Source organism: Rhinoraja longicauda, chromosome 20 (genome assembly GCF_053455715.1).
Source record: "Rhinoraja longicauda isolate Sanriku21f chromosome 20, sRhiLon1.1, whole genome shotgun sequence".
In the NCBI taxonomy this organism is placed as follows: Eukaryota; Metazoa; Chordata; class Chondrichthyes; order Rajiformes; family Arhynchobatidae; genus Rhinoraja; species Rhinoraja longicauda.
Genome location: NC_135972.1, coordinates 38,979,892 through 39,000,954, shown reverse-complemented (window position 1 = coordinate 39,000,954; position 21,063 = coordinate 38,979,892). Strand labels below are relative to the sequence as shown.

The following is a 21,063-nucleotide window of genomic DNA, read 5'->3' as shown; positions in this document are numbered from 1 at the left end:
CTTACAAAGGTGTAAGTCTTTGGAGTGTGGGAGGAAACCGGAGCACCCGGAGAAAACTCATGCGGTCACGGGGAGAATGTGCAAACTCCGTACAGACAGCACCCATAGTCAGGATCGAACCTGGGTCTCTGGCGCTGAAAGGCAGCAACTCTACCACTGCGCCACCGCGCCGATCTTCTGCTTTGACGAGAACTCTCCAAATTGTAATCATACAGGAAATAATCAGCCAACGGAGCCCAAACGTGTTGTGACTTATCAATCGCAGTATTTTTGCAATTGTTTTGTTTATTTAACGGTGAAAAAAATGTCAACTCATTGTGTGTCATAAGGAATAGATTGCTTCTGATACATGGTTTATCAAGGTAACGTTTCTAATTATGAAATGTAATGCTTCCTGCATCAGTATCAACCAGTAATTGAGGAAATGCAGATTTTAGTTTTGTCCTGTGTTAAAATAACACAAATTTAGTTTCTGTTATATTGCCTGAAAGTAAATAGCCTCCAGAAGCACCCAACTTTATTTTGTAGTAAAAATAGTCTGATTAGTATCACATCACGAAACTAATTTTAAACTGTTGGTCAAAATCATAGTTGTCTAAATGACTATTGGCTCATTCTGTTACAACAGGGCGGCATGGTGGCGCAGCGGTAGAGTTGCTGCCTTACAGCGCCACAGACCCGGGTTCCATCCTGACTACCGGTGCTGTCTGTACGGAGTTTGCACGTTCTCCCGGTGACCACGTGGGTTTTCACCGGGTGCTCCGGTTTCCTCCCACATTCCAAAGACGTGTAGGTTTATATGTTAATTGGCTTTGTAAAATCGTAAATTATCCTCAAAGTGTGTAAGATATTGCTAGTCAAGTCAAGTCAAGTCAATTTTATTTGTATAGCACATTTAAAAACAACCCACGTTGACCAAAGTGCTGTACATCTGATTAGGTTCCAATGGAAAAAAAAAGAAACATACAGTAGCATGCAAACAGTTCACAGCGCCTCCTCAATGAGCCTCAAACGCTAGGGAGTAGAAATAGGTTTTGAGCCTGGACTTAAAGGAGTCGATGGAGGGGGCAGTTCTGATGGGGAGAGGGATGCTGTTCCACAGTCTAGGAGCTGCAACCGCAAAAGCGCGGGGATTGCAGGTCGGTGCGGACTTGGTGGGCTGAAGGGCCTGTTTCTGTGCTGTATCTCTAAACTAAACTAAACTAAACATAATGAAATGAGTTGATTTGTTTTACGGCATCATGCCCGATCAGTGGAAGGGTGTATAACTTTGAAGACCATGCTGGGAATCTCCGTTAGTCAATAGGCTGTGTTTACAGTAACTATATTCACAATATCCACACAAACCACTGAGCAGTTCCCTGGGGGAATTACTCAGATGAGTAAAAGCCTATCTTTAATAGGTGAAGGATAATGATAACCACATGATTTATTCAAAGGGAAGGCACATGCTGTCAATAGCAATGATATAACAATGACAGATCAGCAGCAAGAAATAATCCAAACCACACAAAGGACATTGTCGGTAGACACAAAATGCTGGAGTAACTCAGCGGGACAGGCAGCATCTCTGGAGAGAAGGAATGGGTGATGTTTTGGGTCGAGCTCCTTCTTCAGACTCAGTGTCAGGGGAGAGGGAGACACAAAAGACATTGTATTTATTGTGCAGTGTAAGAAAATAACTGCAGATGCTGATACAAATCGAAGGTATTTATTTCACAAAATGCTGGAGTATCTCAGCGGGTCAGGCAGCATCTCAGGAGAGAAGGAATGGGTGACGTTTCGGGTCGAGACCCTTCTTCAGACTGATGTCAGGGGGGTGGGACAAAGGAAGGATATAGGTGGAGACAGGAAGATAGAGGGAGAACTGGGAAGGGGAGGGGAAGAGAGGGACAGAGGAACTATCTAAAGTTGGAGAAGTCAATGTTCATACCACTGGGCTGCAAGCTGCCCAAGCGAAATATGAGGTGCAATTTGCGGTGGGCCTCACTATGGCACTGGAGGAGGCCTGCAGAAGTCGCTTCATAATCGTTTGTGACAAAGCCCAGTAATGAATGGCAAGTACCTTTAAAAATGACATGCAGTGCTTTATATTCATTTTTACCTGGTAAATTCTTACCAAACCCTCAGCTTGGATATGTAGGAAGGAACTGCAGATGCTAATTTAAACCAAAGATTGACACAAAAAGTTGGAGTTACTCAGCGGGACAGGCAGCATCTCTGGAGAAAAGGAATAGGTGACATTTCAGGTCAAGACCCTTTTTTGTGCGGCAGTTATGAAATAACATGACAAGATTCTTCTATGTAAAATATTTTACATATTATGTAAAAATCATGTGCTTTTATGTACCGTGGCGGCACGGTGGCGCAGCGGTAGAGTTGCTGCCTTACAGCGCTTACAGCGCCGGAGACCCAGGTTCGATCACGACTACGGGCGCCGTCTGTACGGAGTTTGTACGTTCTCACCGTGACTTGCGTGGGTTTTCTCCGAGATCTTCAGTTTCCTCCCACACTCCAAAGATGTACAGATTGGTAGGGAAATTGGCTTGGTGAATGTAAAACATTGTCCCTGGTGTGTGTGGGATAGTGTTAATATGCGGGGATCGCTGGTCTGCGTGGACAGTGGGCTGAAGGGCCTGTTTCCGCACTGTAGCTCCAAGCTAAATTAAACTTTAAACCAAGTTGAAGACAAACGTTAGTGGTTGCTGATCATGTCTCGCTTTGACTTTTTCTATTCTTGTCCATGTCTTGAGAGTGAAAATCCTGCACCAGTATCGTCTATCAGGCACTGTGCTCATCAAATGCACCGCATCTATTTGGAGGAAAAACAATTTTTATTTAGTTGCCATGTAGAAACAAAGAACTGCTCGTGAAGGTGAATATACAAAAGGACACCAGGTAGTGGAGTAACTCAGCGGGTCAGGCAGCATCCCTGGAGAACATGGATAAGTGACATTTGTGTCAAGACCTTGGGGCAGGCTGATTATGGGGAGGGGGGAGGAGAAGTAAGCTGGAAAAGGTGAGAGTTAGAACAAAGTGTCGCAGGCAATAGGTGGAAGGGGTGGTTTTGATAGACCACCAGTTACTCCCTTCTGCCTTCCGCCGAGACCGCTCCCACCTCAACTCCTTGGTATATTCATCCCTTCCCATCCAAAACACCCCCTCCCCAGGTACTTTCCCCTGCAACCACAGGAGATGCAACACTTGTCCCTTTACCTCCCCCCTCACGTCCATCCATGGACCTGTTGCCCGCTCTGATTTATCCTGCTTTATTCTTCGCATCTAGTTTTCTCCCCCACTCTCTTTACCAGTCAGTCTGAAGAAGGGTCTCGATCCAAAACGTAATCTTTCCATTTTCTCCAGTGATGCTGTCTGACCCGCTAAGTTACTCCAGCACTTTGTGTCTATCTTTGGTATAAACAAGCATCTGCAGTTCCGCTTCATTACATCCTAGTGTGAAATGTCTTCTTCAGAAGTCTTCCAATCTTTCCATCCCAGATTGGTTTGTGTGGTGACTCTAAACTTTCACTGTAACTGTAGCATTACAGTATTAAATCATCTGCTTTACATAATCGAGGAAGTCGTGACTCAATTGATAATACAAATAATGTTGTTATCGTATTGCTGGCTTTGTTTAATTTTGATGTCCATATTTACGATAGGGCTTATTAGCAGAGGTCAGTCCAGCAGTTCCTTCCTACACATTTTGTCTGTTCCACTGCAAAATCCCCTCAAGTTATGCTGACTTTGAAGAAGTTCTACTGAAGATAGACACAAAATGCTGGAGTAACTCAGCGGGACGGCAGCCTCTCGGGAGGGGACCAGGGGCCAGTCTAAGAATAAAGGGGAGGCCATTTAAAACTGAGGTGAGAAGACACCTTTTCACCCAGAGAGTTGTGAAGTTGTGGAGTTCTCTGCCACAGAAAACAGTAGAGGCCAATTCACTGGATGCATTTAAAAGAGAGTTAGATAGAGCTCTAGGAGCTAGCGGAATCAAGGGATATGGGGAGAAGGCAGGCACAGGTTACTGATTGTGGATGATCAGCCATGATCACAATGAACAGCGGTGCTGGCTCGAAGGGCCGAATGGCCTCCTCCTGCACCTATTTTCTATGTTTCAATGTTTAACAAATATTTTAAAAATAGATCTATATTCTTTGGCATTTAAAAGAAGTAGGGTGACCTTTTTGAAATATATAAAATCTTGAGGGGGCATGAGTAGCTAAATACAGAAATATTTTTACTTGTGGGAGAATCTCAAGTGAGGTGAGATTTGTGGTGGTCATTTAAGACTGAGGTGCCAAGGAATTTCCTCTCACAGAGTGATGAAGCTCTGGAATTCTCTACCGCAAAGTGTTGTGGACACTTAAAGAGGAAATATATACATTTTTGAAATACTGGGGAATTACAGGCTTATGTGGAGGAATTCAGCAGTTCAGAGAAGGAGTTGAGGCCAGAATAGGTCAGCCATGATCACGTAGAATGGCAGGCCATTTCGAGGGGCCAGTTGCCCTATTCCTGCTTGTATATTCTTGTGTGCTCATGTAATTAGATCCTTTAATGTTTGAACAAAGTACCACAGAACGCCAACTTTGATTTAAAACCTAGAAACATTTTTAAAAAACAGGAGCAAGAGAAGGCCAAAATGCCCCTTGAACCTGCTTCAACATTCAGTAAAATAATGTAGACACAAGTGACCACAGATGCTGGTTTACAAAAAAAACACCATTGGTTCCATCTACACTTGGAAAAACATAATCAAAGGCATGTAATTACTCCTTCTCCACGCACCTGTCCAGCAGAAGATACAGAAGCTTGAAAGCACTCACTACCCGACTCAGGAACAGCTTCTTCCCCTCTATAATCAGGCTTCTGAATGGTCCTTCCATAAGCTAGGCCACTGTCCAGTGCTCCTCTAACCTATTGTGTACATTGGACCTTGTCTGATGTGCAACAATGCTGAGAACTATATTCTGCCCTCTGTACCTCCCCTTGGCTCCATTTATTGTTCTTGAGTTTGACTTGATTACATTTATATATAGTATATCTGATCTGTTTGGAGAGCTTCCGAAACAACGATTTTCACTGTGCTGCAGTGTGGCAGGTGGCAATAATAATAACCTAAACCAGTATAAGGCAGTTATAAGTCTGGAGTCACATCTAGGCCAGACTGGGTATGGATAAGAGACGTCCCCCTGGTATAGGGTTGCCAACTTTCTCACTCCCAAATAAGGAACAAAAGGTGACGTCACCGCCCCGTGCTCCACGTGACCTCACCCAGCCAGTTGCCACGTCCTCCCACTCCACCAATGGAGGCCGCCCGGGCCAGGAGGCGGATTGCTACGCAACCTCCATTAGGCAGCGCCAGGGCCCCTGGGCCTACACTGTCCAGGCCTACAGTGGCCCCCAGACCTAGTGTCCGGGCCTACAGTGTTCGGCCCTACAGTGTCTGGCCCTACAGTGTCCGGCCCTACAGTGTTCGGCCCTACAGTGTCCGGGCCTACACTGTCCGGGCCTACACTGTCCGGGCCTACACTGTCCGGGCCTACAGTGGATGGGCCTACAGTGTCCGGGCCTACAGCTCCCCCCGGGCCTAATACAGGACAAGGGCGGTCCCGTACGGGACAAACCAATTTAGCCCAATATACGGGTTGTCCTAGCTAATACGGGATAGTTGGCAACCCTAGCCTGGTACTACTTCATTAAACCAGATTGATTTTTACAACTGCATGGTAATCACATGGTTACCATAATAGACACACCAGATTTTCTTTTTTTAAATCCAGATTTATTTAATCACTGAATTTAAATTCCCCCAGCGGCTATGGTGGGATTGTGGTCGTTGTGGTTTAATCCCTTGAAGACTCATTACAACTCAGCTGCATGTCTCCCAGATACTGCAGCTTGGCTGGTGTTTGCACTCAGACCCTCAGGCTATGGGTCAATGCAGTTAAAGTCGTTGCCCTGTGACACACCAAGACTGCCTGACTGCCGTGAACCTGCAGTGGCAGTTCATAGAAGCCTCAACCTGCACTGAGCACCTCTGAGTTTTAGCAAAGCTTCGTGTGCAGAAAACATTGCAGAGGATGATTTTAAAGTAAAAACAACATCCCGGGGGAACTCTAAATCACACGCAATTCGTGATAAAGTCCATGTTGAACTGTGAGGAAACCTTGAAGGTAATAGGTCGCAACTATTAACCTGACTTCTGTTAATCATTTATTTATAATGCCATCATGCACAGAGAAAACTATTGGAATTGCCATCGACGATAGTGTATATCACTGCAGGAAGTGTCGGACTTGAATACTAGATGGTACAAACATTTCAAAGCAAGCACAAAATGATGCAAGACATAAAATACTGGAGTAACTCAGAGGAACTGGCAGCATCTCTGGAGAGAAGGAATGGGTGAAGTTTTAGGTCGAGACCCTTCTTCCAACACAAAATACTGCAATATGCACTGTCTACATATAGAAACAAGCACATTATTTTTTCTAATCCAATATCAAGGCTTAAGAATTAATTTAAAATGTTAAAACTAAATTAAACAGGTAAAATCAAAGCTTTGTTCTCTGTCTCTCCAAGCAAGGACTCCCTATTCACATGTGTAGGAAGGAACGGCAGATGCTGGTTTAAACCGAAGAGAGACACAAAATGCTGGGGTGACTCAGTGGGACAGGCAGCATCTCTGGAGAGAAGGAGAGGGTGGCCTTTTAGAGCCAGACCCTTCTTCAGACTGAGCGTCGGGGGAGATGGACATCAGAGATATAGACGATGAAGTAGAGAGATATAGAACAAATGAATGAAAGATATGCAAAAATGTACCGATGATAAAGGAAACAGGCCATTGTTAGCTGTTTGTTGGGTGAGAACAAAAAGCTGCTGTGACGGGTGGAGAGAGAGGGAGTGCAGAGGTTACTTGAAGGTCAAGAAATCAAGATTCATACCCCTAGGTTATAAGCTGCCCAAGCGAAATATGAGGAGCTGTTCCTATTCATCTGGTGGCTATGATCCAATTTCATAGGATTGGAGATCCTGGCTTTCTCAACATAACGATGGTGAATTCGATCAGAACAGGGTTCCACTGCTAGACTCTACTTGGAATCCACCAACACAGCATAGTGATTGCTGCACACTACCTTCCATTCAGCTGGTCCTGGGACTGATGAATGTTGGGATGAATGAGCCCAACGAACTTGCTACAGGATTAGGAAAGGTTTTGGAAGGAACTGCAGATGCTGGGTTTTTTGAAGTGTGAAGCTGGTGAACCCGGAACCCAGTCCTTCTCTTCAGATTTCCACAGCAGCACAGCTGGTAGAGCTGCTGTATCACAGTGCAAGAGGCCCAGGTTCACTCCTGACCTGAGGTGCTGTCTATACGCAGTTTGCTATTTCTCCTTGTGACCCCATAGGTTTCCTGTGGATGCTCCTGTTTCCTACCACATCCCAAAGATGTATGGGTTGGTAGGTTAATTTTCCCCCATATAATTTTCCCTAATGTTTTGGGAGTGAATAAGAAAGTGGGATAACATAGAACTAGTGTGAATGTTTAGTTTAGTTTATTTAGTTTAGAGATACAGCGCGGAAACAGGCCCATCAGCCCACCGGGTCCGCGCCGACCAGCGATCCCCGCACATTAACACTATCCAAAAACCCACTAGGGACAATTTTTACATTTACCAAGCCAATTAACCTACAAACCTGTACGTCTTTGGAGTGTGGGAGGAAACTAAAGATCTAGGAGAAAACCCATGCAGGTCACAGGGAGAATGTACAAACTCCATACAGACAGCACCTGTGGTCAGGATTGACTACCCCACACCTTAACTACAATTAGTCTGAAGAAGGGTCTCGACCCGAAACGTCACCCATTCCTTCTCTCCAGAGATGCTGTCTGACCCGCTGAGTTACTCCAGTATTTTGTGTCTACCTTCGATTTTAACCAGCATCTGCAGTTTTTTTCCTACACATATTAATTCTAACCCTTTCCTTCTACCCCCAGTGGGAATTGCTGAATAGCAATAGGTTATTTCTTCCTCCGTCCCCCATTCAAGCACCCTAACATTGTCCTTATGCCTTCCTTGAGATCCAGCCACTGAACCGGGCTTGCTGGTCTCACCTATCTATAGATTGCAATAGATGAATCAGCTGGACTATCAAGTAATTACTGCTGGACACAAGGAACTGCAGATGCTGGTTTACAGAAAAAGACACAAAGTGCTGGAGTAATTTAACGGGGTCAGTCAGCATCTCTAGAAGTCATGGATAGGCGATAGTTCGGGTTGGTACCCTTCTTCAGATTAATTGTAGTGGGGGTGGGGGTGGGGGGGGGAGAAACTTGAGAAAGGAGGGGGAGGCGGGACAAGGCCTGGAAAATGAGGTGGATACAGGTGAGGGGGGTATTGGTAGTTGGGTGGACAAAGGCCAGCGATGGAGAGAAGACAAAAGGGCTGTAAGATGAGGAGGAAAGAGGAGTAAAGTGTGAAGCTAGGATCTTGGTGAAAGGGGATGAGAGAAAGGGAAAGTAGGCAAAAAGGCAGCTCATCCAGGTGTGTCACAGGGAAGAGAAGGGGGGGGAAATAAATTGCTAATGATCAATCATAAGTGTGTCCACATGTGATAAAAATATATAAACCACATGCTGTGTAAGTTGCACTTTGCTCCCCGTCACCAGTTGCCACACGCCATGTTCTTTGCCTTACAGCTCATGACACATTCTGCAATGAGACGTCCAACAAGCACTTGGCGTCTGTTGATGCTCTTGGGAAGCTTGGTACAGCCCAGCAGTGCAGAGTGTGAGGCGGCAACGAAGGATGTGGAGTTGGACATGAACATGCAGTACAACTTTTCCAGCTTTAATGCAGAAACTGTAATCCAGAACTTGGCCCACCACAACCAGCGCATTTACGTGGGAGCAACAAACAAGATCTACGTCCTGAATAGCAACCTGGAAAAGCTCTCCGAGTTCAAAACGGGCCCGGTGCTGGAATCCTTGAATTGTTCGCCATGTACAAACTGTGAGGAAAAGGAAGACCGCTCCGAGACTGTGTGGAGAAACAACACCAACATGGTTTTGCTTGTTGAAACATTCTACGGAGATCACCTTATTAGTTGTGGTAGCACGAGGAGTGGTGTCTGTTTCCTGCACAATCTCCAGGAAGATGCTCTTGCCAACTTTTCAAGCAATGCCCAGTGCATGTATTCATTGTCCAACAACAAGCCTGGCATGTGCCCCGACTGCATTGCCAGCCCCCTGGGAACAAAAGTACTGATGACCAGGAGTGGTGGATTTGTGAAGCTATATATTGGTGTGACGGTGAGTTCTGCACTTCAATCAACACAGTTACCTTCAGTGTCCATCAAGAGGTTAAAGGAATCCGAAGATAGCTTTCAGTTTGTCTCGGAACATTCGTACATGGATGTTATTCCACAATTCAGGGATGCCTATCCAATTAAGTATCTTTATGCTTTTGAAAGTGGGGACTATGTGTACTTTTTAACAGTGCAACGTGAAAGCTTGCATTCCAAGTCGTTTCACACCACTATTATTCGGCTGTGCACCTCTGATCCTTACTTGCACTCGTACGTTGAAATGCCACTCGAATGCATTGTCAGTGAGAAAAGAAGGAAGCGGTCGTCTGATATAGAAGTCTTCAACATCATTCAGGCAGCGTATGCAGCCAAGCCGGGCGCCGATCTTGCGGAACAAATGGGGATTTCTACTGAAGAGGACGTACTATTTGCTGTATTTGTGCAAAGCAAACCCGAGTCTTTGGAGCTTACCAACAGATCAACGGTCTGTGCATTCTCAGTGGAATCCATCAACCGTTTCTTCGAGATATTCATTGACAAATGCCAGAGAGAAAGCCTTGCAAAAGGCCTTCACCATTTTCACAGTGGTGCCGACAGATACTGCGTCAATAAAGTAAGTTATTAGAGTTGTATTTAAGTGATTGTATTGTAAATGCGAACTCTAGGCAGCCACAGTGGCGCAGCGGTAGAGTTGCTGGCTTACAACCTCAGAGACCTGGGTTCGAGACCGAGTACGGGTGCTGCCTGTACGGAGTTTGTACATTCTCCCCGTGACCGCGTGGGTTTTCTCCGAAGTTTCCTCCTACACTCCAAAGACGTGCAGGTTAATTGTAGGTTAATTGGCTTGGTGTATGTGTAAATAGCCGCTAATGTGTTTTGGAAATTAATGTGCGGGGATCGCTGGTCGGTGCGGACTCGGTGGGCCGAAGGGCCTGTTTCCGCGCTGCATCTCTAAACTAAACTAAAAAAATCTGATTTATGAAGCACAAAGGACATATTGTCCTACTATTATTGAGACAATACATTTCAAATGCAGGGAGGTTACCAATCGTGTCTTTAGTGATGACAAAATTAGCCATTCAAAATGGGTTTTGGCTGCATTACACAAGATGAATTTTTGATATCAATTTGATCACTGTAACAGATGAGTCAACCTTTGTCCACTCATTATGAATGGAAAGGGACATGAAAGTGATGTGATTGTGTGCATGCCCAAAGCACTTGTATCAATTTCCTTTCTCTACTTTGTGTAACTGTTATTGACTGGTTTACTTTAAACTAATGAACACCTCATTTGAAGAGAATACTTGCAAAATGTAACAACATGTTGTGGGGAGAGCAAACTTTGGTTTGTTAAAAACAATTTTGTATTTATTAACAAAGTGTGCAATATTACAAAAGACCATTGGAGTAACCCATGCATATGCCAAGGGTATGCCACATTCACAATGTTTTAACACACGTTCTATTGATTTTTTTGTGCTTCCTGACTAATAATTCATTGCTCTCAGCAAAACAAATAAATCCCATCACTATCACCTTCTCAAGCAATCTATTCCATCTATTCACTGTTTCAACACCCATCTCTTTTTTTTACATTCAAGACAATGCCCTTTTAGTTTAGTTTAGTTTAGAGATTCAGCGTGGTAACAGGCCCCTTAAGGATAGCGGAGTGAGGGGGTATGGGGAGAAGGCAGGAACGGGGTACTGATTGAGAGTGATCAGCCATGATCGCATTGAATGGCGGTGCTGGCTCGAAGGGCTGAATGGCCTACTCCTGCACCTATTGTCTATTGTCTATTGTCTATTGCCCCATCGGCCCACCATGTCCGCACCGACCAGCGATCCCCGCACATTAGCACTACCCTACACACGCTAGGGACAATTTTACATTTAAACCAAGCCAACATCAACCCCACTCACCATCAACAATAACATAGTCACATCTATGGAGTCATTTTAAGTTCCTTGGAACCATTAACTCCAGGGACCTTAAATGGGGGGCCACCATCGACTCCATAGTCAAAAAGGCCCAACAGAGGATGTACTTCTTGCGGCAACTGAAGAAACACAATCTGCCACAGGCAATGATGGTCCAATTCTATACTGCTATCATTGAGTCGGTCCTCACCTTCTCCATCATGGTCTGGTTTGGCTCAGCCACCAAGCACGACATCCAGAGGCTGCAACGCATCGTACGCACAGCTGAGAAGGTTGCAGCCAACAACCTTGACGAACTGTACACTGCAAGGGCCAGGAAGCGAGCGGGCAAGATCATCTCTGACCCCTCTCACCCTGGCCACAAACTCTTTGAAGCACTTCCCTCTGGAAGGCGACTCCGGACTGTCACAGCAGCCACAGTCAGACATAAAAACAGCTTTTTTTCCACGAGCAGTAGCTTTACTCAACAGCCAAAAGTCTGTAGCCTCCTTTTGCTCTGGTATTTTATTTCATTCTTCACATGTTCAAACTATAACGTTTTATTCTTAATGTTTTAATGTTTTATGTTTTATTCTTAATTGTTTACTGTATGCTGCGTTGTTACTTGTGAGCAAAGCACCAAAGCAAATTCCTTGTATGTATACATACTTGGCCAATAAAATTTATTCCATTCAAATTCAATTCAAATTCAATGCAGCACAAAAACAGGCTTTAGCTCACAACATCCATGCCAAACATGATGCCAAGATCAAATTTCATCTCCCTGCATATCCACGTGCCTATCCCAAGACCTCTTACATTAGGGGGTGTTTGTATTGTATCTGCCTCCACCATCACCCTGGCAGCATGTTGTGGGCACTCACCACCCCATGTGTCAAATAATCTGCCCTGCACATCTCAGTCAAGCTTTGCCCCCTCCTTGGAGGCCTCTCAGTCAAGCTTTGCCCCCTCCTTGGAGGCCTCCAGTCAAGCTTTGCCCCCTCCTTGGAGGCCTCTCAGTCAAGCTTTGCCCCCTCCTTGGAGGCCTCTCAGTCAAGCTTTGCCCCCTCCTTGGAGGCCTCCAGTATTTGAAATGTCCATCCTGGGGAAAAGGTTCTGACTGTCTACCCTATCGATGCCTCTCATCATTTCATTTACTTCTGTTAGGTCTCCCCTCAACCTCCAGCATTCCAGAGAAAACTATCCAAGTCTATCCAACCTCTTCTTGCACCATATAGCCCCTAATCCACTCTGGAAAACATCCTCTGCATCCTTTCCAAAGCCTCCACCTTCTTCCTGTATCTGTCAAACCAGAACTACATGAAACGCTTCAAATGCAGCTTACCAAAGTCCCACACAGCCGCATCATAACTTCCTGCTTCTTAGACTCAATGCACTGATGGATGAAGGCAAGCATACCATATGTCCACTTTTCTACTCTATCTGCATGTGTTTCCACTTTCATGGCGTTTTGGACTTGGGTCATTCTGTATATCAATGCTGTTAAGGGTTTTGCAATAGAGACTTTTATATTCCCCTTACATTTGACCTCCCAAAGTGCAAACCCCCCACACCTGCTCGGATTAAACGGCATCTGCCATTTCTCTGCCCATTTCTGTGGCTGATATATATCTCCTTGTATACTTTTACGGCCTTTCTCACAGTCCGTGGCCCCAACATTCTCAGTGGCATCTGCAAACTTACTGACCACCTCATCTCCATTTATGCCCAAGTCATTTATTTATACACATGTTATGTTACAGTTGGCCAAGACATTGGTGAAGCCGCATTTAGAGTTATTCTGTTCAGTTTTGGTCAACCTGCTCTAGGAAGGATGCTGTTAAGCTGGAAAGATTGCAGAGATTTATGAAGATGTTGCCAGGACTTGAGGCCCTGAGCTGTGGAGACAGACTGGACAGGCTAGGACTTCATTCCTTGGAGCACAGGAAGCTGAGGTGATTTTATAGAGGTGTATAAAATCACAAGGGGAATAGATAGGGTGAGTGCAGAGAGTAGGGGAATCAAGAATCTGGGGACATAGATTTAAGGTGAAGCAGGAAAGATTTCATAAGAACCTGAGTGGGGCCTTTTTCACGTGGAAGGAGGCGTGTATGTAGGATGAGCTGCCAGAAGAGGTGTTGTGGCAACTACTATAACAATATTTAAAACTCCGCTATTTCCTTCTCCTTGGTGAAAATGGGGGTAAAGTACTCGTTTAATACCTTGCTCACATCCCATGGTTCCACATGCACATTCCTTCTTTTATGCTTGTGTGGTCCTCACTTGGTCCTTAGTTCTAACTCCTGTTTTTAATGTAGGTGTAAAAGGCATTGGGACTTTCCTTAATCCAACGACAAAGCCCCTTTTGACCCTTCTAAGCTCCCACTTGAGCTCCTTTCTCCCTGCTTTATATTCTTCAAAGACCCTGCCTGATTTCATCTTCTTAACTCTTGCCTCTGCTTCCTTTTGCCTTTTGACCAAATCTCCAACCTTTTTGGTCATCCACAGGCCCCTTACTTTGCCATCCTTATCCCCTCCTCCCCACAGGAACATGCCAGTCCTGAACTTTGATCAACTGGTCTTTAAACAACTCCCAGGTGTCGGATATTTACAGAGTGAATATCACCTGCCTCCAGTTTACTCCCCCAAGCTCTTGGCCAATAATGTATCAATTGCCTTACTGCAATTTTGTGCACATCCTTCAAGGTCCAGACTTGTCCATATTCAAAACAATCCTGCCTCCTCATTTTGTCTTACAATCACACACACAGATGAAAAGATTTCCATGGAATAAGTAGCCATGAAGAAACTGTACAGTTAGCATTATTTTGGGGGAAGGGTTTGAAGAATCTGCCTGCTAAACATGGAGAAAGCTTCAATGCAGTCACAGAAACATAGAAAATAGGTGCAGGAGGAGGCCATTTGGCCCTTCGAGCCAGCACCGCCATTCATTGTGATCATGGCTGATCATCCACAATCAGTTACCCGTGCCTGCCTTCTCCCCATATTCCTTGATTCCACTAGCCCCTGGAGCTCTATCTAACCCTTTTTTAAATGCACCCGGTGATTTGGCCTCCACTGCCCTCTGTGGCAGAGAATTCCACAAATTCACAACTCTCTGGGTGAAAAAGTTTTTTTCATCTCAGTTTTAAATGGCCTCCCCTTTATTCTTAGACTGTGGCCCCTGGTTCTGGACTCCCCCAACACTGGGAACATTTTTCCTGCATCTAGCTTATCCAGTCCTTTTATTTTTTTTGTTTCTATAAGATCCCCTTTCATCCTTCTAAATTCCAGTGAATACAAGCCCATATGTCATCTTTCCTCATATGACAGTCCCACCATCCCGGGGATTAACCTCGTGAACCTACCCTGCACTACCTCAAGAGCAAAGATGTCCTTCCTCAAATTAGGAGACCAAAACTGCACACAATACTCCAGATGTGGTCTCATCAGGGCCCTATACAACTACAGAAGGACCTCTTTACTCCTATACTCAAATCCTCTCGTTATGAAGGTCAACATGCCATTAGATTTCTTCACCGCCTGCTGTACCTGCACATTTACTTTCAGTGACAGGTGTACAAGGACACCCAAGTCTCATTGCACTTCACTTTTTCCTAATCTGACACCATTGAGATAATAATCTGCATCCTTGTTCTTGCCGCCAAAGATTTATCTACATTATACTGCATCTGCCACGCATCTGCCCACTCTCTCAACCTATCCAAGTCACCCTGCAACCTCCTAGCATCCTCTTCACAGTTCACACTGCCACCCGGCTTTGTGTCATCTGCAAATTGCTAGTGTTACTTTTAATTCCATCATATAAATCATTAATATATATTGTAAATAGTTGCGGCCCCAGCACCGAGCTTTGCGGCACTCCACTCGCCACTGCCTGCCATTCTGAAAAGGACCCGTTTATTCCTACTCTTTGCTTCCTGTCTGCCAACCAATTCTCTGTCCATGTCAATACCCTACCCCCAATACCATGTGCTCTAATTTTGCCCACTAATCTCCTGTGTGGGACCTTATCAAAAGGCTTTCTGAAAGTCCAGATACACTACATCCACTGGCTCTCCTTCATCCATTTTACTTGTCACATCCTCAAAAAATTCCAGAAGATTAGTCAAGCAGGATTTCCCTTTCATAAATCCATACTGACTTGTATCAATCCTTTTACTGCTATCCAAATGCACCGTTATTACTTCTTTAATAATTGACTCCAGCATCTTCCCCACCACCGATGTCTGGTCTATAATTCCCCGTTTTCTCTCTCGCTCCTTTCATGAAAAGTGAGATAACATTATCTACCCTCCAATCCACAGGAACTGATCCTGAATCTATAGAACATTGGAAAATGATCACCAATGCATCCACGATTTCTAGAGCCACCTCCTTGAGTACACTAGGATGCAGACCATCTTTTTCTTACCTTCTGATGTCCTTGAAAGTTCTCCAATCCTCTGGCTTCCCGCTACTCTTTGCTGTGTTATACATCTTTTCTTTTAGTTTTATACCATCCCTAACTTCCCTTGTCAGCCACAGTTGCCTCCTACTCCCCTTAGAATCTTTCTTCGTCTTTGGAATGAAATGATCCTGCATCTTCTGGATTATGCCCAGAAATTCCTGCCATTGCTGTACCACCGTCATTCCTGCTAGGATCCTTTTCCATTCGACTTTGGCCAGCTCTTCTCTCATGCCTTCATAGTCCCCTTTGATCAACTGCAACACCTACACTTCTGATTTAACCTTCTCCCTTTCAAATTGCAGTTTAAAACTTATCATATTATGGTCACTACCTCTAATCATATTATGATCACTACCTCCAAGCGGTTCCTTTACCTTGAGTTCCCTTATTAAATCTGGTTCATTAGACAACAGTAAATCCAGAATTGCCTTCTCTCTGGTAGGCTCCAATACAAGCTGCTCTAAGATTCCATCTCGGAGGCACTCCACAAACTCTTGGGGTCCAGAACCAACCTGATTTTCACAGTCTACATGCAGATTGAAAACTCCCATAACCACAGTGGCATTATCTTAGTTACATGCCAGTTTTAACTCCTGCTGCAACTTGCACTCTATATCCAGGCTACTGTTTGGGGGTCTGTAGATAACTCCCATTAGTGTCTTCTTACCTTTGCAGTTCCTCATTTCTATCCACAGTGACTCTACATCGTCAGTCCCTATGTCACCCCTCGCAAGGGACTGAATTTCAACCCTTACCAACAGAGCTACCCCACCTCCTCTGCCCACCTGCCTGTCTTTTCTCTAGGATGTATAACCCTGAATATTCAGTTCCCAGTCCTGATCCTCCTGCAGCCACGTCTCTGTAATCCCCACAATGTCATATCTACCAACCTCTAACTGAGCCTCAAGCTCATCCACTTTACTTCTTAAACTTCGCACATTTATATGCAATACTTTTAATCCATTACTCAGGTCACCTTTCACATCGATTCTTATTTCACTTAGCCATACTCTACTATCCCTTCGTGAGCTTTCTGTCCCGTTAATTCTGGGGTCTTTCTTAACTTTTCCTATACTCTCTTTCCCTTTAACTCCATCCTTGTATTTCCAGTTTGTCTCCCCCTCCCCCCCCCCCCCCCCCCCACTACTTAGTTTAAACCCACCCGTGTAGCAGTGGCAAATCTGCCTGCCAGAATGCTGGTCCTCCACCTGTTAAGGTGCAACCCGTCCCTTTTGTACAACTCCCCCTTACACCAAAGCAGATCCCAGTGGTCTAAGAATCTAAATCCCTGCTCCCTGCACCAGCTCCTCAGCCACACATTCAGGTCGTGTATCTCCCTGTTCCTGCCCTCTCCAGCACGAGGGACTGGAAGCAAACCGGAGATGACCACCCTGGAGGTCTTGCTCTGCCTGACAGCGATCTCTTTGCTTCCGCGCCACATATTGACTTGCAGACTTGTCCACCGCTCAGACTGGCAGTGTCTTCTGTCCTAACAGCTTCCAAGAGGGTGAACCTGTTTTCAAGAGGTACAATCCCCAGGGGTCTCCTGTACTCCAAGCCTCCTTCCCTTCCTCACCGTCACCCACCTTCCCTCTTCCGGTACCTTCGGTGTAACGATCTCGCTGTAGGTCCTGTCCAGGAAACTCGCGTTTTCCCGGATGGAGGTTTGTAGGTTAATTGGCTGGGTAAATGTAAAAATTGTCCCTAGTGGGTGTAGGATAGTGTTAATGTACGGGGATCGCTGGGCGGCACGGACTTGGAGGGCCGAAAAGGCCTGTTTCCGGCTGTATATATATGATATGATGATATGATGCTGAGGTCATCCAGTTGCCTCTCCAGTGTCCCAACACGGTCCTTCAGGAGCTGAACCTGGACACACTTTCCACAGTTGTAGCAGCCAGAGGCACCACCAGTGTCCCTGACCTCCCACATCCTGCAAGCATCACACAGACTCAGCTTGCCTGTCATTTCTTCACCGCGTCTCACCCTCTCCAACTTCTGGCGTCATGTTTTTTGTTTGCTATCATGTCCTGCATCTTACGTATACTACATTAATCTTTGCCTAAAGTGAAGGAACCAGGAAAGCTGTTACAAAAGTAAGCATCATTTCATCTGCTCATGCTTGACCATATTTTCTTTAATATATTTCTGGAACTCCAACAGATCGTGGATATTAAATGCAGAAAATGGACAATTGTCTTTTTTTTTAATGTATTGATTAAAACCCTTTAAATTTCTTGAAGGAACATCATGTGAATTCATTAGTTCTGTGAGTATATCCATACCTCTTTGTTTAATTACATAAATTGACATGGCAAATTGATTTCTGCCTGGGTAGGCACTTACATTGTGATAGACTGAGTCCCTCATGAGCCGATATTAGTGTCTGGTAATGGTCAATATTGATTTGTCTTGATTATGATTGCACAAATGAAACAAAATCCACAAGTATTGTGCAAGGAAAAATTGAGTCCTTTAACTGAGAACATTTCAAAGCAATTTGTAAACAAACAGTTTGAAAATATTGAAAATATGTTTTCAACTTACTTTCCTGATGTCATGGTTTCATGACTTTGTATAAGCATTAATGTGAGCAGGCTGAATTTAATCTCAATGCACAGTAGGTCAGCAACTACAACTGCGCTGTTGTACAGAGACAGTGACCCGGGTTCAATCCTGACTACGGGTGCTGTCTGCACTGAGTTTGGATGTTCTCCCTGTGACCAGATGAGAGGATGAGAGGGGATCTTATAGAAATGTATAAGATTATTAAGGGGTTGGACACGTTAGAGGCAGGAAACGTGTTCCCAATGTTGGGGGAGTCCAGAACAAGGGGCCACAGTTTAAGAATAAGGGGCAGGCCATTTAGAAATGAGATGAGGAAAAACTTTTTCAGTCAGAGAGTTGTGAATCTGTGGAATTCTCTGCCTCAGAAGGCAGTGGAGGCCAATTCTCTGAATGCATTCAAGAGAGAGCTAGATAGAGCTCTTAAGGATAGCGGAGTCAGGGGGTATGGGGACAAGGCAGGAACGGGGTACTGATTGAGAATGATCAGCCATGATCACATTGAATAGCGGTGCTGGCTCGAAGGGCCGAATGGCCTCCTCCTGCACCTATTGTCTATTGTCTATTGTCTATTGACCATGTGGGTTTCCTCCGGGTGCTCCGGTTTCCTCCCACATTCCAAAGACGTGCAGATTTGTGGGTTAAATGCAGTGTTGCAGTGCTAATTGTTTAGGTGCTGGAGCTGTCACTGGTGCCAGAGCAGCAACTGTTAAATTCCCCGCTGTTTATTTTGGCTTTTTCTTACAGAGGTGCTGGGGTGGTGCTGCGGTGAGCTCTGTCTGTCCGGCAGCACTGTGCCCCCGGTTAAATGGCCTCTATAAATTGTCTCTCACATGTAGGATAGAACTAGTGTATGGGTGATCGTTGGTCTCGTGGACGATGGGTTGAAGGGCCTGTTTCCACACTGTATCTGTAAACTAAACTAAGCACAGGATATGAAAATTAGATTACATTTCTACTTTGGAGGTGGTTAATCAGCGCCGTTGCAAAATTAGAATATGTTCTATTGAATGGCCATAAATTCACCGTGTTTATTTTTCTGTGAATACTGCCTAAATTGTGGAGATCTTCACCTGTTTTTATTTCCAATTTCAGCTTCCTATAGTATGTTTCAGTATGACAGCTATATTTTTATGATTCTTATGCAATCTAATTTAAATATAATTCATTATGCAATCCTTTTTAATTCCATCTGAACCCAAAGCACAAGTTTTGAATAGCATTTCAACCATTTGTTTTGCAAAGTGATAATGATAAGTGGATTGTTATTCTAATAGGAAATAACAGGTCTATGGTGTGACAGGAAGAGATTGCTTTGAAGGATGCAGTGGAGGACAATTCCCTGGATGCTCTCAAAAGAGAGTAAGGGGCCTGTCCCACTTAGGCATTTGCTTAGGCGACTGCCGGCGACTGTCACAGTCGTAGCAGATCACCGAAAAACCGGTAACTGGACCCCCCCCCTACGCCATGCCTACGACAAGCTACAACAACCTACCACCTAATCAACGTCAAGCTACGACAAGCGACCGACCACAGGTGACCCAATTGTCGCAACTCAGGACGTCCACGTACGACCGCGCCTACGACAACCTACGACAACCGAAGTCAACCTACGTCTACCCGCGACAAGCTACGACAAGCTACGACCCTGTCGGCTGAAGACAATTCACGTCATTTTGGCCTCCAGTTGTGACGCCGGTACCTGTCGCCGGTTGACGTAGGTAGTCGCCAATGGAATTCAACGAAGTCAGCACCGGCGCCAACCTACGTCACCTGGTGACAACCTACGACAGCGCCCACGTCAGGAAACGTCAAGCTACGATCATTGGCGTCAAACCAACAGTCGCCGAAAAATGTTTAAACATTTCAAAATCCAGCGGCGACCGGAAAAACGCTACGACTCTTTGGAGACGACTCACGACCGTACAGGCGACACCCCGGTAACCGTGTGGCTACAGCCTGGTCACCTGTAGTCGTCTAAAAAATCACCTAAGTGGGACAGGTGTTTTAGATAGAGTTCTTAATGATAGCGGAGTCAAGGGATATGGGGGAAGGCAGGAATGGTGTACTGATTGTGGATGATCAGCCATGATCACAGTGTAAGAAAATAACTGCAGATGCTGGTACAAATCGAAGGTATTTATTCACAAAATGTTGGAGTAACTCAGCAGGTCAGGCAGCATCTCAGGAGAGAAGGAATGGGCGACGTTTCGGGTCGAGACCCTTCTTCAGACTGAGGCCATGATCACAGTGAATGGCGGTGCTGGCTCGAAGGGCCGAATGGCCTACCCCTGCACCTATTGTCTATTGAAACCCTCATTTGGCTAGCGTTTCCTTTGTGTGGGTGGTTGTTAACGATCACTGTTCAATTAGCTTTACCCATTATTTGATCAAATTCCTTTTGATCCGCCAAGTTACATCACTGTAGCTATCACCCCAAGTCCACTGTGTGTCACATTCTGAATGTTCACATTAACATGTGCAGAAAATGCCTCCTTAGCACACTAAGGAATGTCAATGAACAGAAAGACATGGGGGTGCAAGTCCAGAGTGGCCTGAAAGTGGCAAATCAGTTGAACAGGGAAGCCATATGGAATTCTTGCCTTAATAGTTCAGGCCAGTCTGAAGAAGTGTCTCGACCCGAAACATCACCCATTCCTTCCATCCAGGGATGTAGTCTGTCCCGCTGAGTTACTCCAGCATTTTGTGTCTATCTTCCGTAGAATATAAGAGTTGTATGGATGTGCCTGCAACTTTACAATGTCAACATTGGTTAGGCCACACATAGAATAT

At 45.1% G+C, this 21,063-nt stretch overlaps 1 protein-coding gene across 3 annotated transcripts in view; it reads left to right on the top strand.

Moving 5' to 3' along the window:
• The window catches only part of met (MET proto-oncogene, receptor tyrosine kinase), a 172,494-nt gene that overhangs the window by 41,482 nt on the left and 109,949 nt on the right, over nucleotides 1-21,063 (top strand). For all 3 annotated transcript variants that reach the window (XM_078417439.1, XM_078417441.1, XM_078417440.1), the window contains one exon: nucleotides 8,707-9,927. In XM_078417439.1, the coding sequence (XP_078273565.1) occupies nucleotides 8,707-9,927 (1,221 nt within the window). The remainder of the gene's footprint in view (nucleotides 1-8,706; nucleotides 9,928-21,063) is intronic.